Source organism: Leuciscus leuciscus, assembly GCF_965113295.1.
Source record: "Leuciscus leuciscus genome assembly, chromosome: 22".
In the NCBI taxonomy this organism is placed as follows: domain Eukaryota; kingdom Metazoa; phylum Chordata; class Actinopteri; order Cypriniformes; family Leuciscidae; genus Leuciscus; species Leuciscus leuciscus.
This window is the reverse complement of record NC_138746.1, coordinates 12,631,759-12,648,086: the sequence shown is the minus strand read 5'-3', so window position 1 is coordinate 12,648,086 and position 16,328 is coordinate 12,631,759. Positions and strand designations below refer to the sequence as shown.

General features: G+C 38.4%; 1 protein-coding gene across 2 annotated transcripts in view; it reads left to right on the top strand.

Moving 5' to 3' along the window:
* The first annotated feature begins 2,013 nt into the window (after positions 1–2,013).
* The window catches only part of mmrn2a (multimerin 2a), a 16,104-nt gene continuing 1,789 nt past the window's right edge, over positions 2,014–16,328 (top strand). The window contains exons 1-8 of one of the 2 annotated variants that reach the window (XM_082154112.1): positions 2,014–2,449; positions 9,284–9,406; positions 10,172–10,278; positions 10,692–10,781; positions 11,492–11,674; positions 14,192–14,619; positions 14,706–16,124; positions 16,158–16,215. In XM_082154112.1, the coding sequence (XP_082010238.1) occupies positions 2,121–2,449; positions 9,284–9,406; positions 10,172–10,278; positions 10,692–10,781; positions 11,492–11,674; positions 14,192–14,619; positions 14,706–16,124; positions 16,158–16,215 (2,737 nt within the window). In that variant the 5' untranslated portion in view covers positions 2,014–2,120. Of the gene's footprint in view, positions 2,450–9,283; positions 9,407–10,171; positions 10,279–10,691; positions 10,782–11,491; positions 11,675–14,191; positions 14,620–14,705; positions 16,216–16,328 lie in introns of both variants that reach the window. The other variant, XM_082154111.1, reaches the window with a different exon arrangement.

The following is a 16,328-nucleotide window of genomic DNA, read 5'->3' as shown; positions in this document are numbered from 1 at the left end:
CAGTCAGTCATCATAGTTTTTTTTTTTTTTTTTTTTTAATTACAGACAAGTACAGTGCAAAAAATACAAGGCAATGTTAAACAGTTTAGAGTGTATAAAACAAAGAATAACAACAACAACTAAAATATAAAATGAACATGGACGTAAAAAAAAAACTAATAATAAAAAAATAGGAATAAAAACAGGTTCATCTGAGATGCGTCTCTCTGTAGGCAAGGGTGTGGTTAGCTGGTACTCTCTTACGTCAGAGGGTACCACAACTTCCAATAGGAAAATTCAACTGCAGTAGCCACCGTTCAACCTGAAGAGGGCAGCACTCAGACTTTTTTACACCATATCTTGTAGAATTAAAACACTTTAAACCCAAATGTCAAAAAAATTACTTGAATCAATGAACAGCATTAATAAAGCCTCAGTCTTACAGATCATTAACTAAAAAAAAGTTGTTTTAGGGATTAGTTACCCTTTAACATTTTTATTGTTTTAAAAAGCTTTTTGTTTTGTGACCTCATGTTTGAAAGGGTTTCAAAGTGTATTGTGAGATCTGTTATAAAAGGTAATATATAGCATATATATAGTAATATATATATATATAGTAATATGGTTTCTTTTGACTTATTTTTGTCTTATGAATATAAAACTTTGCCAAAATAATTAAAACATTAATAATACAATTAAGTTTTTAAGCAAAGTATGGGTTTAAAAAAAATAAATAAAATGCATAACACCCGCACATTGTTCCAAACCTGTATAACTATCTTTGAAGAATGTATTGGTTGTTTCCATGCAATTTCCAAAGAATGGGGACTGATGCTTTGAATTATAAAGGTTGTTTATAAATGTTTTATACACTGTTTTGTCTTTTGAAGCCATATCTTAAGCTTGAGAGATGGACTGACTGAAGTTTTAATTGTTATTCTCTGGTTATCTTTCCCTCCGATGAGCTGCTGTAACTTCATTGAGTCAGCAAGTTCAACTTTAGAACAGGATTCGGTTAACACAATTTAATATATTAAATATATTAAATAAAATTTAAATTATTCCTGTGATGGCAAAGCCAAATTTTCAGCATCATTACTCCAGTCTTCAGTTTTACATGATCCTACAGAAATCCTTGTAAAATGCTGATTTGGTACTCAAAAACATTTCTTCTTATTATTAATGTTGATAACAGTTGTGCTGCTTAATATTTTTATGGAAACTGTGATACTTGTTTCAGTATTCTTTGATTAATAGAAAGTTCAAATGAACAGCATTTATTTGAAATAGTCACTTTACTGTCACTTTTGATCAATTTAATATATCCTTGCTGGATAAAATAATTAATTTCTGTCAAAAAATATATAATCAAATAAATAACTAAATTAATAATTATGTATATGGCACATGAGTTGTATGGATTGCTTTTATGGTGCTTTTGCATCTTTTTGGAAGCTTAAAAGCGCATGAAAAATTTTTTTCCTTGTCTATTTCACAGAAGAAAGACAGAAAAAAGAAACTGAAACAGGTTTGGAACAAGAAAATGGTCAATGTAAATAATGACAGAATTCAAATGTTTCTATCCCTTCAAGCTCTTTGTAGCTGAATAAAATGTTTTTTTTTTTTATTTTACATTATTTTTATATAAAAAACTTTGCCTTTTTATCTTCTAATTCACTTAAAGTCTCTTTCCTGAGCTACTTAACTCGGAGTGGAGACAGAAGCAGCAAGAGGTGATAAGAGCATAAAAATTCTGGTGACCAGCCAAGAGAAATGGCCTGCTTTCTCACTCATACAGTGAAGTGTGTGTCCAGCACCTCTGAGCGTGTAAAGCCTGAGAGCTGACGGGCCGCATTGTTCCAGGCTAAGCGACCTTTCCACGGGGAGTAAGCTGGATGTGGGTGGGGGGTTCATTTCCGAGGATTGTTGGAGGTCTTTGAAACTATTACGAGGAGGGAGAGGAAGAGAGAGGTGGGAGGAGTGGACTCTGAGGAGCGCCTGACAGGAGGCGGGAGGGAGAGGATCATTTTCGAGATGGGGGGCGGAGAGTTTCCATACGGCACCACCGAGTAACGGCTTCACAACATCTTGTTCTCCTGTGCTTTGTGCCAGTTCCTGAGCTTTTTGAGGAGCACACAGACATGGTGGTGCTGAGGTTGGCCGTGTTACTCCAGGGGCTACTCCTCGCAGCACGATGTGAGGTCAGAGCCAGAGACCCGGAGGTAGAGGAGGAGGACGAGCTGAAGGACATGTCGGATGGTGGTGGATGGGACCATGGAGTTCCACTGGTAGGGTTTGGAGCACCTCATCATGGTGAAGGACTAAACAGGCAGAGCCCCGATGTCTATGGAGCGGTCCACCATCCTCTGGGTCATGGACACCAAGATCCCAGCCGTGGACATCTTTCTCCAGATGTGCCTGAGGTAACATCGGCTACAACTGAGACCAAGGGCTCTCTACCACACACTGGGTAAGTCTTGCTGTTTCTCATTCATTCGTCATGCTCCATTTGATTCAAACACATAATCATAACCACACTGTACAAAAACACAAAGTCATTTCTTGAGGTTTTTGTGGAAAAGGGGGTGATCCACCAAGGTAATTCTGCCATAATCTGGCTCATTACATGCATGTCATAAAAAACATGCATGGTTGAAATGATTTTAGAGCTCATTATTTATCCTGGAGAGCCACCCAGATTGAAGCAGAGCAGCTTGTGAAGCAATGGCTGTAAAAACAAGGTGAAAGTTGGGTTTCTTTCCATCGCTTCCTCAAGTTTCTTATCTTCTCATCAAAGCAAAATTTTGTAACGATGTCTTTAATATAACATTCGATCAATTCAATACATCTTTGCTAAAAAAAAGCCTGACCCCAAACTTTTAAACGGTTGTGTATATGGCACATGAAGTCGGAGCAGAGAAGCTTGCTGTAAAAACATAGTAAAGTTGGGTTCCTCTCCATCACTTCCTCAAGTTTCTTATCTTCCCCATCTCTGTTATAATCAACATTTAACTCATGTGTAAAACTAAACAGGAAAGGTGTTTCAGCAAACATTTGGAAGAAACTGTGTTGCTAAGGAAATTCTGTTCCTAAAGGTCTCCTCTGACCCCACATCTCCTTAAAGTGTCAAGAGTGCCCATATGTTTTCTCTTAACTCTGGCTAATCCATAGTAATTCAGCCTAATTACCTGGAACACATAGAATGTTTCCTGCGCTTTGAGATCTGCCTCAGTTTAATCTTTGCAGAAGAGCTGGGTCGCTCTTCACCTCAACCCAAATACATACAGTAGACCCCAAATTGTTCAGCAGTAGGACTGAGTCTCTGATAGCACCCTCCCTACTGTGTTTTTATTTAACATGTTGTGATTAAAGGAAGAACATCTGGTTTGGGTCTGATTAATGGTACAAAGGGGTCTGGCCTGTTCTGAATTGAACTCTTCAACTAAATGTGATTTGAGGTAGCAAATATTGTAGAGTAATTTATCAATTACACAATTGTAAAAAAAAGGAATTTAAGGAATGAAATTCAAAGAATGTTTAATGAAATTTTCTGAATTAAGTGACAATAAACGTCATCAGACACATGGGGTACTTGCAAAAACATTAGATGATATTAATAATCAATTACTTAAATGCCACATGCAGAACTTGTACATTGGATTTTATATTTATTTTATTTTATATAAATTCTGTAGGTGTAGTTTTTAACAAAATATGTAATGAATTAACAATAAACATCATAAACATGGGGTATTTACAGAAACAGATGATATCAATAATCATTTGCATTTGAAATGCCACCTACAGAAAATGTTCATTATATTTGCATGAAATCATTTTAAATTGTATAGCAGAAATTAATTTCCCATGCTATAATTTAATGTCAATATTTGTTCTTACTAAGTGGATTTATTTTGTCATGGTAACATTTATATTTAGATCTAAAGCCTACATTAGGGTAAACATTAAAGGCTTGTTAAATAACAGGTGGTCTTTAGGGGAGGTGTGAGTCTGTGGATGTCTTGGCATGCATGGGCAGCTCTGAAAAGCTATAAAGAAAGGAGAAGAGACAAAAAACAGAGTGTGATGCCCAGGTGCAGAGAATTGGAGTGAGCTGGAGTGCTTACGGACAGGAAGGAAAATATCACAGATTACATTTTGTATTGTAGAAAATTAAATTAAAATTGACGGAAATCATTTAAATAGAAATTTCACTTCACAAAGTCAAGCTTTCTGAACAGAAACAGCTGTTGGAATATCACAACTATTCAAATGTCACAACACATGACATGTTCTCGTGAAATTAAACCTTGTTTTACAAAAGTTAAAGAATCAAGACACTTGTCATAAAAATCTCCTGTATTCATTTGATCGTGGATGTTTTGACCTGACACTCCGGTGTATTTCTGTCCATACCTGTGTATGCGGTTTCTGTATTTCACATCTTCTTACACACTCTTCATTCTCTGTTGTGGTTTGAGTTAATCTGCTTTCATCCCGTGTCCGTCTCAGGAAGCTGCTCTAGCTTACGATCTGGCACTAAAAAAGTTTTGCATACAGTTTATTTCTTGGGTCTCAACCAGTCTCAACAGAGGTCCTGTCCATCGAAAGCCTTGTTTCCTTTTGTGCTCAAATCAATATAAACTCACCACTTCACTAGCTTATAATGGACTTTATTTCTTGGACTAGAATCAAAAGCATGACATGGATGGGGAGAGTTTTATCTATTGCAGCTGTTGTACAACACTGAGAGACAATGAGAAGCCATAGAGGATCCAAAGTCAAACAAAACCCTCCATTCAATTTCAGCCTTAATATTTCAGCTCTGTATACAGTGGGATGAACGTCTGCTGATAAAAACCCCAAAGCAACTTCTCAAAGCTCTTTGATTTGTAACAGGCCAGTATACATGTTGTCATATATTTTGGGATGTTCACTGTTTTAAGAAAAAATAGACTTCATTAAAGATACGCTACAATTATGAGGTCAGTAAAAACATTTATAGTGTGACAAAAGATTTCTATTTCAAATAAATGCTGTTTTTAACTTTCATTCATCAAAGAATTATGATTAAAAATATCATGGTTTCCACTGAAACAGCAGCAGCACAACTGTTTTCAACATCATAGGAATAAATTACATTTTAAAATATATTCAAATACAATTTTTTTGTTTTGTTTTGTTTTGTTACTCATTTGTTTACGCATTTCAGACTCACAAAACATCTGTTCACAGGCCAAAATAAAGATTGCACTTTATTTCAAAGTGACGCAGTTGCACGTTACTACATGTACTTACTATAGTAATAACAGTAAATTATGCATAATAAGTAAACCATCCCCTAACCCCAGTACTTAATATTACTCAGTACTTATTTGAGTAAGTAAAATGTAACTACGTCACCTTAAAATAAAGTGTAACCCTAATCAAGAAACGTTATATCATCTAATTTTGATGAAATTTAAGCATTACATGCAGGTTTTTGGAAGATTTAAAAAAAAATTTAAACAATAATCTTTATATAAAATAAGCACATTATTAATCTATACATCATTAATTTCAATATTACTTTTAATTATTATTATTTCACAATTACCATTCTTACTGTATTTTTCATCAAATAAATGCAGCCTTAGTGAGCATAAGAGACTTCTTTTAAAAACATCTTAGTAGTTTACATTCTCTAAAAATAAGTGATATCTTGTTCAGTTTGGCTTCTTAAATAAATATATCTTAAGATAGACAAAAACAATACTGATTAAGAAAATAATTTTTTTTGCAGTACACTCTCTGGAAATTCACATGACCAGAGGAAACTATGAAACGAAGGGGCTTAAGGTTAGAGGTCGTGTCAGTCTGACATGCATGGAAGTCCGTGGGTATCTTCGTTGTGTAAGGATCCCAGGATGAGGGAAGTTTGCAGGAGGGAGAGAGCATCAGATGCTTCCTTCCTGTGAGGGGACACTAATCGGCAGAAAGCAGGAAGAAAAGCAATATGCTTACAGAGATGTCCATCCATAGCACTAAATGTCCGGAAGTAACACAAGTCTGATTTATACAGCATATACAATACATTTTAATACAATGCTTGATATAGTGAAATGATATAGTGAAATTGTAGTTCACTGGAGACATAATGTGTGTACTGTGTATCCAACTAAAACTGGACTGGATTGTCTTTTTTGAATCAAGGGTGCCAGTATGCCGTTCCAGATCATTGCAGCCCAATTTAGCCCCTTCTTAGGGTTATAGAAGATAACGTAAGCCCAAGATGTAGGCAGACGTGAAGGAAGCCTGTTGTGCCCCATCCTTTAATCCTTTAATCCCAGTCTGCCCCAGAATGAAGCAAAATCACAGGCTTGTAAACTATAATGATTCACATGCTTTACATGTAACTTGTCTTGAGACCTTTAATCCCTTTACCTTCAGATCCTATTAATCAATGATCACATTACTGGCAGCTTAGTGATCAAGACAAATATAATGTCAGAGGAATGACCAAGTAATGCTTGTGTTTACTCAAAAAGACAACAACAGAGACAAATGCCTTTACAACTGAAAAACAAGTCCCTTCTGTTTGACATTTTCAGTTTGTGTGCATTACCAGAAAAGTGATTGTGTTGCACAAGAATGACCACATGTTTTCCTTATTCTGACACGTTGTATACTGAAAATGTGAGTTGTTTTTTTTGTCACGGTTTATTCTATTTGGAAACAAGCAATAAAGCTGTTTATTTACGACTAACTGTGGCATGTATGGTATACAGTTGTATTTTGTTTCCAGCTCAGGCCTTGTGTAAAGCTCTCTAGGATAAGTCATGCTGTAAGTTTCATGGTCTAAAATGCAGTATTACTAATCGTCCATAAACAGTGCTGTTACTTGTTTCTCTCCATGTAACCATTGCGAGAACCAATAGTGTTGGAACAATTGTTTTTGTTATGTTTTGGCTTATAACCAAAGTGCAACTTTGCTTAACTGATTCATTTGGCTTTGTTGCATATGTCATGCCCTGTGGGTTTAAAACCATACGATATGTTACACAAATCAAGAACTCAGCCTGGCGTATTCCCAGTCATTTAGTCATCAAAATTCTTTCAAAAAGAACCGATCCCATTGACCTGATCTGCCCTACATTCACGTTTGATTAATGGAGAGACAAATGCAGAGTTTCTCATTCTGAAACTCATACCGAGCGCATTAACCATTGACCAAAGACTGAACAATTACACCCCAAACAATTCACAACTCGGCAGTGGATGTGAGGGATTTGGCTGGGAGGTTTTGACCCGTCTTACTTGTAGACTATGAATCATACATCAAGAGGATTGAGCAAGTTAAAACAACCAATAGCAGGCCGATGTTCCTTCTCAAAGGACCATTTCCAAATACATCTGCCCACAAAGCCTTATCTGTCCAGCCTTTAACTTCAACAAACCTATGATCTCTGGTCGTTGTTAATGGTGTGCTCGTAATCAGTAACAAAGACTCATGTCAAAGATTAGCTCTAATGATGTAAAATAACTGCAGCCCATCATCATCAGCTCTGCCGTGACCTCAGAAATAGGACCTCACAGCTGGACCCAATGAAATATCAGCTCTGTTTTGTCTTTCTGGTCAGTCACCTTCAGGCAGTGTACGTAACCAACCCTTCTAAACCCGTGTTACATGGTTTATGGACCTTCTCTGAGCTTTGTGTAAAGCAGTGACCATTCTGTTTTTATGTATCTCCTAATGGAGATCCTAATTAGTGTGCAGAAGGAACAGGGTGTTATGGACTTACCCAGGTCAGAAGCTCTATTATTTACAGCATCATAAGTCAATGGAGAACTTTCCATCTCCCTTACTGCCAATCAGATCAAGGATGCCATGTTCTTAGCACTATTAACAATGAGTCATGGCCGTTGGCTCCCAGACACCTATTCTTTGGTTCCTGGTTTGAAAGGAAGCAACTGTGTGCCTAAAAAAGTTAGATATGGTGGACATAATGTGTTGATACAAATGCAAATGTTTGCCATATTATTACAAACAAAGCATGTTTTGCTTCCAGTAAAAAAGAAATACAAAGTTAGGCTTTTCACATTTCGCTTCTCTCTGGGTTAGTGTCTTTTTAAACAGATAGTTCAGATTCGTTCTGATTGGATGAGGTGTGTGCATTACAGTGTAATATTAATGCACCAAGATGTTTCACCCTGTACCTAATGCCGCCATTCCTCTGTTTTTGACGCTCACATACAATTGTTGCGTTTCACCCCCTTATGACAGTCGCACAGAACTTTCAGATTAGTTTTGAAGCAGGCATCAACATCTCTGCATATTAACCATGGTGAAATGAATGAATAATTGTTGTATGAATGTATCCACAAGTAAAAACAAAAACACAATTCAAAAATACTTATTTTGAAAAAAATGAGTCATACACATGAGCCAATGCACATTTAGGGAAATTATGTTTAAATATGAACATAATATGGAAATATGGATATGAATGGAAGAATATTGGTAATTTTCACATTGTTCTTCTCTAATCTCATAGTTTTGATTAGAATGTATCAATCATATCTGTCTGGTGGTCGCATATGGTCTTGCTGCAAAACTTCAAATATTTCAAGCAACGCATCCGAAGCTGAAATTGCATCCAAAAATTCTGCATACACGTATGATCTGAACTCCACTCAGTTCTACATTCCATCGAAAATGAATGTTGGCAAATATTTGTCGGAGATAGTGGAAAGGTGGCTTAAAAATACCCTTGAACTGTGGTAAAGTCAATGTCACATCTCATGGCTTATTTATTTATCTTTATTTCACTCTGGGTTAAGCAGTGTATCACACTTACAATTTTGAATGGAGGTTAGCACTTTTGGTTACACTTTATTTTAATGTGTCATTGTTACAGTGTAATTATATATTTAAGTACTGAGTAATATTAAGCAACTTCATGTACTTACTATAGGGTTAGGGTAGGACTAGGACTTATTCCAAGAACTTTGAGGAAAACATCCGGCCATTGATTCATCAAACTAATTTGAGATTACCATGGATGCAATCCAAGAAATACATTACAGGGTTTAACGTGTCATTTGTAGGTTATTTCCCTCTAGATAATGAAATATCTTTAGGCTTGACCCTGAAAACTAGGAGAAAAGGTTCAGCTAAACACAAGGCCACAAAATTAACTGTATTACTGCTGAGTGTATTAGTACAGTGAACCTCTGGCCTTGACTGAACTGGATACTTCCGATGTTTCCTAACTACAGAATATATAAATTAGGTTGTGTGGCTGACATTCAGTTTCCCTTCCAGGAATTGGTGTGCGTTTGTTCAAAAGCGTGCTGTTACTGTGGCAGTATCCTGTGGAACTGAGAAGTACACTATCAAGTCCCAGAGTCCCTGTCCTAACGGCACCCCAGACTGCCTGCTAGTCATGTAAGTCAATTATATATCTTAAATGTGAAATGTATAGTTTATGCGTTGCTAGAGGCACCAAACAGAACTGCAAAAATTAGGACTGTTTTCAAACACTCAGCTCAGTTGCTGTAGAGTGGGACGGATTAACGCACAGGCCTTCTGGGCACTACTGTTCTGTACTGCACTTTACTGTCCCCCAAACCACCCGCCCTCCGCCCCCAGCTCAACGAGAAATCAGAGCGCCACCTGGCGTCGGGGGCCTTTAGACACGTCCGTGCCCAGGGCACTACCGTGTCATAATCTGTCCCGGAACAGTCGGGTTCCAAAAGGAAAAATTCCATTCATTTTCTCCATAAAAGTTTAACTGATTTTGAACAATGACTTAAAAACTTTTAAAGACAGACCTGTGAGCTTTGAGGTTTTCAATCGATGGCATATGTCATTGAAGCTGTATGTTATCAGCCCGCATTACTTCTACTTATTTTTAAAATAATTATGCTCAACAATGGAAAACTACATTGGTGGAAAACTATATTAATTCTGCAGAGAAATCACCACCAATCAAAGGACACGTTAGCGTCTACCCACTCCCATTAAGCACTGAGATAAAGTCAGTTTCCTAATGATCTCAAACTGCTTAAATATTTGTATATACATGCGTATTTTGTAAATAATTTAAAGTATATTGTGTAGTTAGAGTAGAAAAGGTATTTTCTTATACCTTATAACCTAATCTGCAAAGTGCGTAGCTTGACTTTATCAAATCCCTTAATTTGTATGCAGGTACAAGCTGTCCACTCGGCCAGTGTACAGAGAGATGCAGAAAATCTTCACTGCACTGCTGTGGCGATGCTGCCCTGGGCATGCTGGGAAAAACTGTGAAGAGACAGGTACTGATGAGCTTTCCACAACAATCTGACACAACAGTGCTGAAGGTGATGCTGAAACCAAGAACAAGAGGTTCTTGCAATATCATGCCTGACTTGCTTCATAAATTGGTTTACTTCTACACAATAGTGTCATTTCCAAAAGTTTTGATATGGTCTGTCTCCTCTTTTGTATAAATATAACAACATTAGAGATTTGAATGCACTGCTTGGCCAAAAGTACTGAATGCGAACATCCCGCTTCTAATGAACGGGTTTGGCTCTTTCATTTGTAAACTGCTGTAAATTGGACCAGATTGTCTTAATTGGAAGTAAAATGACTTGTGTAAAAGATGCTTTCCACGGGTGAGGTGCTATATGTTCTTGAAAACATAAAAATATATATTATTCTTTGTTTTTTCTGTGCTCTATGTCAGTCACAGAAGGCCAAATCTCTGAGCCTGAGTCTCAAGACCCCACCATGGCAGGCAGACCATATCCGGGAGGACATGAAACGACAGACAGACGTATGTGATCCAAAAACCTTTTAAGCTTTAAAATAAGTTAAAGATCTAAATTTTTGGAATCTGTAATTGAATAGTTTCTAATTCAGCATGTAATACGTCACTGGATGCCGACTGGTTAATACAGCATTCTAGCCGAGCATAACTCTATACCTGTGACAGACTGACACTGGCCTGGCCGCTGAAACAAACTGAGGAAATGACAAAAGTGTGTTTGTGCAAATATTGGCTGGCTACGGGAATGTTATTGCCCCACATGGAAGGACGGAAAAGGGCGTATGAGTATTCTGAAGGCAAGGGGCGAGCCCACACAGTGTTAACGTGTGTGACTGCGCTTCAGTCCGAGCATGGACAAAACAAAAACGGTCTTGGGTAAATACACACATGCACTGGAGCGCACTAGAATAATAACACATTTCAGAGAAGGCCGTCGAATCCACAGCTCTAAAAATAATCCTTTGAGGTGCTTGTTGGGACACAAACAAAGGCTTTGGACACAAACTTGGAAATTCCCACGCTGCTGATTAATCTGATAATAAGCACACAAACTAATGATCTTCCTGAGATTCAAATACACAGGCCAAAGTGCACAGGTTACATTCATGCAGAGAATAACAAAATAACAAAACTGTTTGATGGCAAAGGTACCATCAATCGATACAGTTCCAAAACGCCACATAACATTTGGTTCTTTTTTTCTTTTCTCTCCTAAGGATATAACAAACTAACTCAAGAGAACAGAGAGCAGAATGATTTCCAAATGTTTGGCGGTCCACTGTATGAAGCTCAACAACCTGATGTAGAGAATCAAACTGCAACGGAGCCCATCGATAATTATGAGCCCAGCCCTCATTCTGACCATGAGCACCAGAACAGTCACCACTTTGAGAGGAGAGGTATGTTAAACTTTATATCCAATATACCTCGCAGATGTGTACAAACTGATGATTTAAGAAAATACCGTTTGATTCAACAGTTAGAAACAATTCTGCATGCTTTGACCATCTAAAAATGACTAATTAGTGTTTTGCCTCCAAATGACAGCTGCCACTTAATGTTTAAGCTCATTGTTTTTAGTTAGGTCTGTGGTTAAACACAAGCTTGAGATTTTATTCTCACAAGCTCACTTTTATTCTACAGCACAAAATATATCAGTAATACCCCACTTGTGTTTTAACGTGGAAGAAGGCAGTTGCTAACAAGTGTCTAAATGGGACTCCAGAGGTCAACACGGCAAAAAGAAAAACACATTATTAGTCCACTTTTACTCCCTCGTGTGTTTATATCCGCACACTATTCTAACTTCAACGTTCCAAAATTGTGGATTTTAAATAAAGATCGAAAAGTGGAGTTTATTTATAGTCTAACTTTCGCTTTTTTACTTCTGGCGATTGCGTTTGAGTTTCACGAGTCATAAAAAGTTGTGTCTATTGTGAAGAGTACCTTGATGAACAAAACATGTAAGAATCAGAAACTTTTGTTGGTCACTGAAAGCCAATAAAAAAATCCTACTGGGTTTTTGTCACGGGAACCAGGGTGATGCTAACTTTCGAGTCAGCCTACAAAAATATGTAATTCCTGTAGTACTCTATATTGGCAGCTATCCATTTTCCTCTATGATAACCTCTTGTAATGTTCTCAACAACAAAAAAAGAGCATTCAGCAGGTCCCTCTTCGCACTCTCCTGTACATACAAACATTACTGAAAACAGAACATGTGTGTTATCCATACCAAAATGGCTACTAGACACTTCCTTTGGTTGTAATATGCATTGTCAAGAGATATTATGGGGATATTATTCTGTCTGTCTCGTCAAGTACCGGTCTCACTTATATCCTGCTATGCAGAACAGAACAGAAATAATGCTGCAGACGGGGAAAACCTCCATTCTTCTTCTATAACAGCTCCTCACCATCTCTTCACATTACAAGTTTCTGCACAGGATATCCTCTCTTTCCCTGGGAAAAAGGCTCCTATACATTGTATGGTTGTGAGAGTGATGTAATGGTCTATGGAAATGACATAGTGATTCAAATATAGATTGAATCCAGCCACTCACAACACTAAGAAAACTGCAGCGTTATTGATGTAAAGACACATTTGTCACATACATAACGCTTGAGAGCCTCTTTTAAAAGTTTATTGTCTTCCAAAATGAAGACAAAAGGAGGAAGAAAAAAAAAAGGTTGAAGTTTGAATGGAGAATTTTCCCCTTGTTACTCTGTTGTTCCGAGTAGGAGCAGAGCTTTTGTGTCTGTGTGAAATGTGGTTCAAATAGTGAAAAACAATGTTGTCAAGGTAATAAAACATGACTCAATCATATATCCTAGACTTTACAACATGAGAAAAAAGCAGCAGGAGTATAAATTCTGAAGCTTTTCCAGACAGTGTTTTGACAGCATGTGAATAAAAAGAACAAAAACAGTACATGACCTCTATGTCAGGTTCCCAGCAGGGAACTTATACATGTAGAGATCTCTTCTTGCTTAAAACTCTTCCCTAACTCGCGATCAAAATATACCACACATACTTTATTTCAACGTAGGGGATGTAAAAGACCCTGGGCTGTTCACTGGTCAATTAAAGGTTCAAAGTTCAGATGAATGACCCAACCTGAACTGGAAATTGAGATATAAATCTTTCCGAGATGATATCGATGTTTCCTTTTGAGAAGCATAGAAAGTCAAACTGAACAAACAGCAGCACCACAGTGAAAATTATTATCCAAGAATGTCAATAGAATCAAATTTCTATTTTTGGCAATGTTGTTATTATCCTCCAAAACATTATTGTTTCTGGGATTCCCCTCTTTGTAAGTTGCTTAGAAAGTTCGTAGAAAATAATGAGAACATCTATTTTAAGATTCTCCCTAAACAAGGCCAATTCAAAGTTCACAGGCCTCATTTATAAAATGTGCGTATGTACAGATTTGAACTTAGAGTGTGTGTACACTAAAATCCATGCCAACGTCAATATTTATCAAAACAGTCTTTGATGTGGAAACGTGCTTAGAGCCACATCATTGTCTAAGCAGAAGTAAGCACTTTTCCTTGTGGTAGAGAGTCGGAGTATTGCAGGTATTTGGAAATCTAAGCAATTCTTGACTCTTGTCGTTCTCCAGTGAAGGATTTAGATGTTGACTGGTGCTCTGTTATGACATTAATTTGGGGGCGTTTACAAGGCTGAGATCTGAAAGCATTCAGCTGTGCACAATTTCAAGATCATTTGCGATTTATACATTTTACATCTGAAAGAGGCGTACGCACGTTTTCTGTGCGTACGTTTGTTCTCTGAATCACATGTACGCACATTATGAGAAATGATCGTAAGATCAAATGTAGGACGGTTTCTATGCAACATTTTATAAATGAGCCCCCACATGTCTAGCAGATATCTGTCCATCTTTTTTCAGACCCTTATGCTGTAAATGAAGGCGTTCCTCACCCTGAATCATCTTACGGGCTCCTGCCGATCTTGAAAGAAGCTGTGATGTCTCAGCTGCAGCCTGTGTTGGAGAATTTCAATCTAACCCTGGAACGGCTCTTTCAGGAGGTGCAGGGTTTGCAGCGGGACATGGCCCAACTCCGACATGATCAGGGGCAGGGAAGGGTCGCTGAGCCTCTAGAGGTTGGTGGTGAGGAGCACAATCTACAGGAGGCTGTTGAGGATAAGGTGAGGGATAGTTTACAGAAACTGGAGGAGGTAAAAGCTCAGTTTCACAACCATCGCCATGAGGTAGAAGCGAGGCTCCATGCGCAGCAAACCATGATGCACTACAACATGACAAATTTCAAGATGGACATAGACGTCAAAATCAAACGTCACCAAAAGATGTTGCAGGTCAGAATTTTTACTCAACCTCAAACAACCTCAGATGATTTTTGTGCATGCATAACATTGTACTGAATGTGTATATCTTGCTTTAGGTAAATCTCCAGTCTCTGAACACATCAATGTCTGAAGTGATACAGGAGCAAGAGAGGCTGGACGAGGAATTTCAGAAGATTCGGCCTGAAAATAAGGTCGATTCCACACAGAGTCAGCCTCATGATAGCTCAGCTGTATGGGAGGCCATCACGCGTTTGGACAACAAAGTCATCAACAACACAGTTAGACTTAGTACCTTGATTGAAGGCCACGAACAAGTGACTGCAAAAATCAAGGACCTCCGGGATGATTGGTCAGATCTGGACAACAAAATTGTCCAGACTGGCCGTAACAGCCAGGTTCAGTTTATGGAGACTGGTTTGGAGGTAGAGGCAGCGAAGGTAGAAGTACTTGACCGTATTAATGAGCTGAGCAGCAACATCAGTGTTCTCCGGAGTGCCCTGCAGGAGATGGAAACCGATGTTGATTATCTTTATACAGAGTATTATAAGAATATAAGTTCAGCAAGTGGGGAATGTGACTGTATCGCTCTTGGAGTATCTGTGACCCAGTTGGAACAAAGTGTAGCTAATGTGATGGAGATAGCGAATGAAAACAAGCTGGCCCGGGAGCGTGAGGCACAGGAGATGTTGGACAATAAGGACAATGGTGCTTGGGTTCCATCCGTGGAAGATCTCAAACTAGGGTTATTGAATGTGCAACGGTCCCTTGCTTTTGAGCAGGAAAAGAGCAGAATGTTACAGCACAATGTGACCCAGCTCCAGGTCTCTTTCCAGGACAACAAGCAGGACATTGAAACACTCCAGGAGCTGGACAGGGGCAAGGTCGAGAAGATTGAGCACCTCCATAGCATTTTTAACACATTGCTTCAGGATGCCGTTCGTCACTCTGATGTGCTAGAGATTTTGCTTGGGGAAGAGGTGCTGGAGTACTTGGAGTGGTCTGATCACGACCAGAGACGTTACTCTATTCCAGTATTGAGGGAAAGCATTAGAACCATGCAAGAGCAGATCAATGGACACAGCCTCAGCTCAGCCTCAATGGTGAACTCTGCTACCTCCCAGGTGACAGCAGCAGATGAGCCCTCTGTGCTTGCAGACTGGGCCTCGGTGGGCGTCAAAAGGAGACGTGGGGATGATAAATTTGACCTGCCCGAGGAACAGCTGGAGTACTCTGATGATGACTTCTGGACTTTAGAGAAAACGGTAAAAGAGCTTGAAGCTCACATCAAACGGCTTGAGGAATATCGTTGTCCTTCTTGCTGCAACTGCAATAAAACTGCTGCCGCTGGTGGTGTGGAGGTGGAACTGCAGGCCGAGGTGGATACTTTGCGTAAGGACCTAGAGACCCATCTTGGAGTTTTTAATGGCATTTTCAGTAACACAGAGGGACTTGCTGACTCTGAGGTGTCGGTGGATTTGGATAAATTGTCAGCTTTGATTAAGAGAAAGGAAGCAAAGCAACAAAACAAGAAACAAAAGAAGAGAGCAGACAGGGGGGACCGAGTGAATTTCCGCAGCAAGAGAGATGCATCACTGGAGTATACAGGTAAGAAAATGATATTTAAACGTAGTATCTTGTAATACTATTCAAACTCTGAATAATTTCTCTTCTTTTTCATGAATACATTTTTTTTCCTGCAAATGTCACCTCAGGGGTTA